The sequence below is a fragment of the Meleagris gallopavo genome, chromosome Z (assembly GCF_905368555.1).
Source record: "Meleagris gallopavo chromosome Z, MGAL_WU_HG_1.1, whole genome shotgun sequence".
NCBI classification, from domain to species: Eukaryota; Metazoa; Chordata; class Aves; order Galliformes; family Phasianidae; genus Meleagris; species Meleagris gallopavo.
In genome coordinates this window covers 16301836-16311334 of record NC_139435.1, presented here as the reverse complement: position 1 = coordinate 16311334, position 9499 = coordinate 16301836, and the positions used below count along the sequence as shown (strand labels likewise).

At 47.6% G+C, this 9499-nt stretch overlaps 1 protein-coding gene across 3 annotated transcripts; it reads right to left on the bottom strand.

The window, feature by feature from the left end:
- Positions 1 to 391: 391 nt before the first annotated feature.
- Positions 392 to 7603, bottom strand: FST (follistatin). 3 transcript variants are annotated; one of them, XM_085213547.1, is made up of 6 exons: positions 6842 to 7603; positions 4758 to 4949; positions 4159 to 4377; positions 3602 to 3826; positions 2229 to 2459; positions 392 to 1753 (listed from the first exon to the last, which is right to left on the bottom strand). In XM_085213547.1, coding segments are annotated over exons 1-6 (951 nt in total). In that variant the 5' UTR covers positions 6924 to 7603; the 3' UTR covers positions 392 to 1751. The 3 variants fall into 3 exon arrangements, with proteins under 3 accessions (XP_085069673.1, XP_085069671.1, XP_085069672.1); XM_085213545.1 differs by having other exon boundaries at positions 392 to 1511; positions 6842 to 7597; XM_085213546.1 differs by lacking the exon at positions 6842 to 7603 and adding an exon at positions 6500 to 6835 and having other exon boundaries at positions 392 to 1511.
- Positions 7604 to 9499: the final 1896 nt, after the last annotated feature.

The following is a 9499-nucleotide window of genomic DNA, read 5'->3' as shown; positions in this document are numbered from 1 at the left end:
TGATTATACAATTTCAAGCCCCCTAACATGGATCTGAATCTTAGCAAAATTTCAAGTGTCTGTTCAAAACCTCCTAGAAATGCACAAGTTAAAGATGCCCAAGAAGCAACACATATTTTATTCTCGGGATGGGGAGGGAAACAAAAATGCTGAATCTCTTCCTATCCATCAGAGTTCTTGGATTAAAAATGAAGCAGTATAAATAGACAGGAGACGTTTCTTCTGTCTGAAAAATGGGGTTTTGTGAATATAAGTAACTGGAAAGCTTACTTAGACTGCCTTAGTCAGTGCATTTTAGTGCTACATTAGGGAACCAGCTTCCATTCCCCTACTACTGGTAGATCCTCTTTGCACCAGAACCCCTTTAGAAGATAAAGTTGAAGACTGCATCTAGGGAAAATTCCATTTTTTATTTTTTCACTCATCACTTATTTACAAATACACATTATAACTTTTATATACAGTGCACATTTACATGGTAGAAAAGTACAAAACTATATATTTAAATGAATTTATATTTAACTCGCCATGTTTGAAAATATAAAATTGCATCAGAAAAAAAAAAGTATTATGAAAAGCAAGAAACTTGAACTGATAAAGCTTTGATATAACTTTTAGTGACACACTGATTGGGAAAACAAAACTTTGAAGGTTGTACTGCAAGACCATCTTAAAGGAAACACCTGATAAACACGCATGTTACAAAAGAGAAGAATAAAAATAAAATAAAACCTTTATTCTTATTACAGTGAGCCCTGTAGCTATTAACAACCTTCATAATCCGATTTCTTTGGGTCTGGAATTCTTATAGTACAGTATATATGCAGAACACATTGAGATCACATCAGGATATGATGTGATCAGAAGCAGAGAAAAGTGAAGTGGGAGAAGTTTCCTTAAAGATCGCCTCACTGCACCCTAGAAGTATATTTAAGTCATTTACAACGCCTTTTGGTCAGTCAAGATTCCTTGTAAACAAAAACCCGAGGGGTCTTTTATGTACAGAACCGGCAAGAAGAAAATCCAATAAATAAACATAACAGAAACCAACATGCAAGTTTTTTAAAGTGGAAAAAAGATAACCCCAATAAAACAAAAAGATGAAACCATCTTTTTAGGTAAGTTTTAAGGAATGGACTTTCATAGTTCACAAGAAAAAAGAAAAGCTTTACTTTACAAGCAAGAGACCTCACAATAAATAACACTGCTCTTCCCGTAACGAATAAACTTCTTCAAAAAACAAGGTGTACAGTCAACCAGACATTTTATGTATAAATTATAAAACATGACACAGTATAAATAAATGTCTACGAGACTCAACTATATGTATACTTTTTTTTTTTCTCCCCAAAATAAATAAGCATACACTTATTTACAGTATGGACATTGATTTCGTGCCCAATGGCTGTCCCCATAGTGATGGAAGTTTTACCACTCTAGAATGGAAGATATAGGAAAGCTGTAGTCCTGGTCTTCATCTTCCTCTTCTTCCTCTGGGTCTTCATTAATGGCTAGATGGGGAATACAGGGGAGCTGTTGTTTAAATAAGGACAACAACAGCGCAGAAGCAGCTCAGTGCATGTTTTCAAAGCCCTCTGAACAGCCATAATACAGCGTTGCATTTTATGCGACTTGTAGTGAGATGCTCTTTGGCATCTGCTGTTATGCAATAAGGGTTTTTATACATAATCTATGAAGTCATAACTGCAGAAAGTTCTGAAGAATCAATGGCTCAGGTTTTATTGGCAGATTCCTGAAATCAAATAAAAAGCGCTCTTGTGTTCTAGGTTTAACTACTTTTTGTCCTTCATTCAGAGTTAGTAGATGCAACTGTGCTAAACCAGATGCCCATGTGCTACCCTCAGTCTCATTCATTTGGACAGTTAAGAGTTTACCGAGTGTTAATAAAGCAATCAGCAAAGCACATGAGAGCAGACAAATTAGGAAAAAATCTCTAGAATTATGCTCCTAGGGCAACCCCTTTCTGATAAAATGACTTGTCCTCAGTAAAGACCCAACACCCCAACTTGAAGCACACTGGTTGTTGGAGATCTACTGTTTTTTATCAGTAACCAAAGTGTGCGCATGATACACCCATACTCACGTGGCACATGTACCACCTTGAATCTCTAAATCGAGCTTTCTTAGCTTTAACAACGTAAGTCTTTATTAAATAGGGATTGCCTTCAGAAGCCTTAGGTGTCTGAAGAGATAAAAATCTCACTTACAGTTGCAAGATCCAGAGTGCTTTACTTCTAGAAGCACGCCCATGGAGCAGGCTGCCTCTTTCATGGCACACTCGCTCGGATAAGTCGTGTTATCACTGGCACAGACTGCCTCGTCTGACTTGCTTTCAGGGCAGAGCTCATCACAGAGGGCACATCGACCTCTGCCAACCTTAAAATCCCACAAGCATTTCTTCCCAGCACTGCACTGAATATCTTCACAGGACTTTGCTTCTAAAAATGCATGTGGAATACTCAAGGTAAGTGAACAGACAAAGGAAACAAAGAAAAGCAAGCCCTACCAGCCCCAAACTCCTTTTCCCCCAATGAACTATGAATAGACAAAGCTAAAATGCAGTAGCTGGGATGATTCTTGCCCGTCTTAATCAAGCAGACCCTTGCACACACCATTGCCCGTCTGTACACTGGGGTTGAAGGAGAGCCGTGCCAATGGAGCTTGGCCCTAGCTGTACGGAATTACTTTTGCCTATTGCACAGGGTCTTCCTGCTCCATTTGCTGTCAGTGGAAATTCAGCTCACCAAATTAGTGATAAGTGGAGAATTTGTCAACGCATTCAGCATTTCCAGATCAATTATTTTTAAACTAACCCACATAAAGCTGCTGTCTACAGGACTGGAAAGGGAATTCACCTCAGGCTGTGCCAACCAAAAGCAGCCTGAGATTCCCAGCATCTCAATTTGGAGGGGCAGAGGTTGCCCTAATGTTGCTTCCTTTCAACATACTTCACTTTCTCTTTTTTCTCAAAATCACAGTGCAAAATGTCAGGATGCACAGAGGTTATTTTCCTATATTCACCCATTAACTGTCCCCAAACTCTGTAATATTTTTGAAGAGGAAAAAGTAATCAGATGTTTCCAATTACATTAATGGCAAGCTTTGTTAAGATCACTTGAAGACAATTATTTCCAGGAATCCAGATCCACTGAACATCATGACCTTGTTTTGCTGTAACCATATCATCATCTAGCTAATGCTGGATACTTCACTCTTAGACACTAATGTCAGCACCCACGCTGACAGCAAGAGAAGCAGGATCCAGCCCTCTACTCCCTTTTGCAGTTTTTTTTTTTTCTTTTTTTTCTTTTTTACCTAGAGCAACTCACTCTGGCTCTACTTTCTCCTGGAGGGGAAAACAAACCAAGGCTACTGGGAGTCTTACCTGCTCCAAAGCACAAACTTATTCTGTCCCTCCCTCCTTTCCTGACACCCTCTCCCTTCCAACAATCCATCCATCCATCCATCCATCCATCCATCCATCCATCCATCCATCCATCCATCCACTTCCACACGAGGTGATGAAACAGATGAGTCTGCAAGCTCCCCCTTCATTTATCCCTCCAACCGAGATACCTACTGATGCATCTTCCCTCGTAGGCTAATCCAATGGATCTGCCCAGCAGGCAGGTCGCTTTTCTCAGGTGGCACGCACTGGCATAAGTTATGCCATCATTCCCACAGAGATACTGCTCAGGGGAGGTAGGCTCAGGGCAAATTCGATTGCATGTCACACAGTAGGCGTTATTAGTTTGATCCACCACACACGTGGAGCTGCCTGGGCATAAAACATCCCTACAGGTCTCTGAAATAAAGATGGAAACAAAAAATGATTAATAGAAGATGTGGGCACTCTAGGGAGGAGTGCATGGGCGACACAAACAATCAGACAAAAACCTTCGGCAGCGGTCCTCGTTTAAGGGCCACTGGAGACCTTTCCATCTCAGGGTAGCATGAGGGACACAAGTTCTGCTAAACTGTGGATAACTCTCAATCAATCCACCCACATCCTGGTCTGTGAGCGTGGTTGGAACAACGCTCTGGTTACTGTGGAGAAGTATGTCAGCTCCTCCTCCCTACACTCAGACACACATCCTATGCCATTTGATGGAGACTGGATAAGATTTGCAAACCTACTTTTGCACTTGCCCTGATATTGGACTTCAAGTTCGGGCTGTTCTTTACATCTGGCTTTGAGAAGGGCACACTCGTTCCTGTAGGTTTTCCCATCTAAGCCACACACAGGGCCCTTCCAAGTGATATTAGAGCAATCCGGAGCACAAACACACCGAGGTTTGTTCTTCTTGTTCATTTTACATTTCTTCCCAGGTCCACAGTCCACGTTCTCACATGTTTCTGATGGAAGGAAAGAGGCACCACTTTAGTACCAAGTGTGCAGAAGAGACTTGGTGTCAAAAGTGCCCAAAGAAAAAAAGATACCGTGACCCCCAGGCATAAAAGCACTCCCCCTCTTCCCCCCCCCCCACACACACTGCTACCATGCAGGAAACTGACATAGACAGAAACCCTGGAGCCAGGAGGGCCACGCACAAAGAGCCTCCTCCCCATCTCACACTGACCTTCACAGATGAGAAGCAGCAGTCCCCCTATCCCTGGCGCTGCTTTGGGATAGCCCTCCAGCCTCGGTGGTGGGCAGCACGACGTCAGCGCTGCCGTCTGCAGGCCCTCATTTCCCACCCCAACCCCGAGCCACCCGCGGCTCCCGGCCCTCTCACCTTTGCACGGGATGCAGTTAGGGGCTCCCCCATTAAAAATCATCCACTTAAAGAGCGTGTTGTCGTTGACGTCCTCCTCCGTCCACGAGGTCGTCAGGCGGCCGCTCTTGCAGCACTCCTCTTTGCTGAGGTCGGTCTTGTAGAGGACCTGGCAGCGGCCGTTCCGCGCCTGCCGGAGCCAGCAGTTCCCAGCTGCGGGGGACAGGGGCGGACCGGGCCGGGTCAGTGCCGGGACCAGCAGCGGCACGGGCACCGCGCGCGCCTCACACGGACTTTTGCTGGACTGCTGGCTTTATTTGTCCCGTTCCACAACCCGCAGTTGGCCCGGCCCGCTTGGGTGAGATAACAATAATAATATATAAATCGGAAAGAAAAAAAGACCGGATCAGAACAGCACGAGGCAGTTTTCCGAGGTATTTACTCCATATGTAGAGCAGAAGGAGCACTGCCGGCACGTGACAGAGGCTTGAAAAGGATGTGCATTTAAAAGGGAATAAAAAGAAAGTCGCGCTTGTAGTTCCTCCCTCCTCCCCCTGCCCTCTCCGACGCGGCCGCCCGGCAGCATTGTGTTAGTGCCGCACGCACCCCAGCCCCAGCACGTTTTGCAATCCGCACCGACTGGGAACATTCGCTGTGAGCGAACTCTTTCGAAATCTCCACATTTCGCTGGTTCTATTAACAAACGTCTTCCCTTGGCTAAAATAAGTCAGCAGACCTCCGACAACAAAGACCAGAAAAAACAAAAATAAAGTGGGCGAAGTACACGAAACGGGAGGGCACCCCGAGGGAGAGTTCCCTGCGGAGTTTTTCAGAATCGATCAAGTTGGAAAAGTTGGAGGTGCTGTTTCTCCCGCGAGCGTTTCAGAGGAAAGCGCACTGTCCTCAAACCGGATAGAGTGTTTTTTTTTTTTTTTTTTTTTTTTTTCACTGGTATCCCTGTTATTCGTGGAGTCAAGCCAAGAACATGAGTCCAAGCAACCCCCCCCTCCCCCCTCCATTTTAGCTGTAGAGTTTGGGTTGGGATAAGCCTCTCGTGAATAACCAATGTGACTCCTCCAGCGACTCGATACCAATTGATTCTGGTGCCCATCCAGCGAGGGCTCTATCCTGCTCCTTCCTCCGACGGAGCGCACCGCACCAGGGCCGGACTTGGCCCGCCGGGGCGCCGCTGGGCGCGCGGAACACCTCCCTCCCCCCCCAAGCCTTCCCCCTTTCCCCCGGCTACAAAACATGGAACAAACAACGCCCTTAAAGAAAAAAAAAAAAAAAAGTTTTGCGTCTTACAGTTGCCTACATTAACTTTTGCTTTAGGTCGGGAGGGGTGAAGAAATGGGAAAAAAATGAAAACCCAGCAGCAGTCCGACATGCAGGTTGGGACACAGTCAATATCAGGTGAAAAAAAACCAAAAACACCCCAAACTGAAAATCAGTGTTTCCTAGTGTCGAAAGAGGGCTCTTAAGAATTGTCACTATCAGGTTCAAGATTGTTTTGTTCGCATGGGAAAGGATAATAAGAGTAAGCAAACTTATTTAGGCACACTCCTCATAGCAGGAGAATTTACAACACTTATTCCCACACACACACACACAAAGGGGGTGGGGGGAGGGAAGGAAATCCCAATATTGAGGGAATGCCCGGAAAATGACCACCACCGCTTTCTGAAAGTGTCAGCTGTGCGCCCAGGGCTCCACATCACCTCCCCTTCTGTCAGAAGGCGAGATAAAAATCTGAGCTAAATTACCGACAAACTTTGAGCACTCGTTCGGGACATGAGCGCAGGAAAAGTTCCCCGCGATGCTGCTCCTCATTCACGCTGCATAATCACGAGTGCCAAGAAACATCCTCCTGTGCCCTCCGTGCCCATGCGGAGCAGGGAAGGTCCGGTCCGAGGGGAACCTACGTGACACCTCTGCGCCCCGTCCCGAGCAGTCCCGCGTCCGCTGCTAACTTCTGTCCGGTTGGACCTTGGAGAGAGGCGTGTAACACCGCAGCGAAGTAAGCAGCGCACGAAAGACGGAAAATAAGAGTAATAATAACAACACTAATAATAAAACACACTCCCGAATAAACGCTGTGGTCTTACCCTGCGCTGTGTGATCCTCCATGAAGTGGTAGAGAAACATCAGGAGTACGAGCATGCCCGGGTGGATCCTCTGATTTAACATCCTCAACGTAGCAGGGAGTGAGAGAGAGACAGGAACAGCGTGAAGGGGAGTAGAGAGACGGAGCGAGCACCAGCCAGCCTGCTTATGATCGCTCTATTGAATGAACGTCAGGCTCTGAATGCAGTCTCTCTTTAAATCTATACGGGGGTCTTAGCTGTCTGCGGTGGGCGGTCTCCTAATGTGTGTGTGTGTCTGCTCGGGGGTGGGGAGATTTAAAAAGTTCAGTGTGAATCAGGTGACATTTTCCACCTTCTGGAAACCCTCTCCAATTATCTGCTGGAGGTGCACGCACACACGCGGGCGCGCTCCTCCGGGCGCGCACCCGCGGAGCCCCGCGCGGCGGCGGCACGGCACGGCACGGCACGGCCGGGGATCGCGCAGCCTCCGCGGCCGCAGAGCGCGGTCCCAGCGCGGGGGGCGCCGCGGGGCGCGGGGAGCGACGCGGCTCGGGAGCAGCTCCTGACCGGGGTTCGCCCCGCGGCGGTTCCGCGGCTGCCATCGGCGCGCGAAGCGGAGCGGAGCTGAGCAGGGCCGCCGCGGGCGGGAGGCGGCCGACGGTGGCGCGGTGGGGCTCGGCCCGCAGAAACCCGAGAGGGAGAGCGATCAGCCGAGCACCGAAATAAATAAATAAATAAATAAAAGGAACTAAAAAGTTCCCTTTTAAAGTTTAGTACGTAGGGCTCTGCCCAAGTGACGGCCTTTTCACTGGGAGCCCGGGAGGACGAGACGGGAACGGGGGCGATGTAGGCGGTCTCCTTTCAGAATCAGAAGAGATTGCAACATCGATAATGAACTTCTAGGGCACTAGTTTATTAAGCACAGTCTGGCATTATTCTCCTCTTAGAAAAGTTGGCGGTCGCTCATTTATAACATTTTTGGCACCGCTGAATGAAACTGAGTAGGCGATATTTCCTTTTATACAAAACGATTACTTAACGGAAAATGGTATTGTTTATTCAAAAGCTGCCTTTTAAATTTCGATTCTTTCGCTTTTCTGAGCCACCAAAGCACAACAGACTGCGAAGTATGCAGACAGGAATGCCCGGACAGTGCCGGGTCAGGGCCCGGTGCGCGCGGCCGCCCGCGCCTCCCCCGGCCCTCCCCGAGCCCTCCTCCGCGCCGCCCCCGCCGCCCGCCCCCTCCCCACAACTGCAAATAACTTAGCGATAACAGATTTTTTTCCACCAACTGCAGGAGATAGTGCTAATCTTTTAATAAAAGATCCCATTACAATGGGATCTGTCTGGACAGACTATAATAGATCCAGAAATACAGCCGTGCTAATATTAGAAGACAGTTGTTTGGGTGCCTCAGCCTGGGCCCGGGTCCCGCTTTGAAAGTGGGCATGAATCACAATGTCCCCGGTGCCACCTGCAGTCACACGCATTAAGCGGCAGACTGGTAAATGATTGACCTCGTCTCATTTCTTTCTTTCTTTCTTTCTTTTTTCCTTTTTTTTTTCCTTTTTCGATTGTTGTTGTTGTTTGTTATCATTACGACCACCGTCCCGCCTGGAGCCCAGGCATATCCAGCCCTTCGGAAGCTCCGCATCCTTTTAAATCTTTCCCCCGAATTGGTGCCGCTCTCTCGCTGTCCCTGCCTCTCCCTCCGAGCACGGAGCGCTGAATGCAGAGTTGCGCAGTGCCCTCTAATGGCAGATGGCATTAACAATTAACGCAGCAGCACCCCGGAGCCGCGAGGGAGACTTCTGAAGCCGCCTCTCCTTCCGGAGCGGACGGACAGAGTACCGCGCAGCGCCCGACGGCAGAAGCGCAGCGCCTCGAGCGGCCCGGCCCGGCCCTGGGCACCGCGCGGGCGGCACTGCGCCGCAATCCGCGCCCGCCGCCCGTCCCGAGCACGGAGCCGCTGGGACACAGGCTCACCTTTCTTTCTTCTTTTTTTTCCCCCCCTTTTCCCCCCCCTCCAAATTTATGTTTTGTTGTTGTTGTTGTTGTTTTGCTATTCTTTCTTTTTTTTTCCTCCTCCCTCCCTCCCTCCCTCCCTCCCTTCCTCCCTCCCTTCCTTCCTTCCTTCCTCCTTCCTTCCTTCCTTCCTTCCTTCCTTCCTTCCTTCCTTCCTTCCTTCCTTCCTTCCTTCCTTCCTCCCTCCCTCCCTCCCTCCCTCCCTCCCTCCCTCCCTCTTTTCTTTTCTTTTCTTTTCTTTTCTTTTCTTTTCTTTTCTTTTCTTTTCTTTTCTTTTCTTTTCTTTTCTTTTCTTTTCTTTTCTTTTCTTTTCTTTTCTTTTCTTTTCTTTTCTTTTCTTTCTTTCTCTCTCTTCTCTTCTCTTCTCTTCTTTTCCTTTTCTTTCTCTCTTTCTTTCTCTCTCTCTCTCTTTCTTTTCTCTCTTTCTTTCTCTCTTTTTCTTCCCCCAAAATTGGCCAATACGTGTTTATCCTGAAAATGTTTTCAACTATTAGAGAGGCATTTTCAGGCCATATTCCTGGAAATGAGATGCCGGATGGGTCAATAACGTTAGCACATGTGCTTCATGCGTGCATCATCGGGAGATCAATATGATTGCGCTGGTATGGAGATTTGTATCACACCTGTTCTCTGACATCACGTAGAAACAGCTGC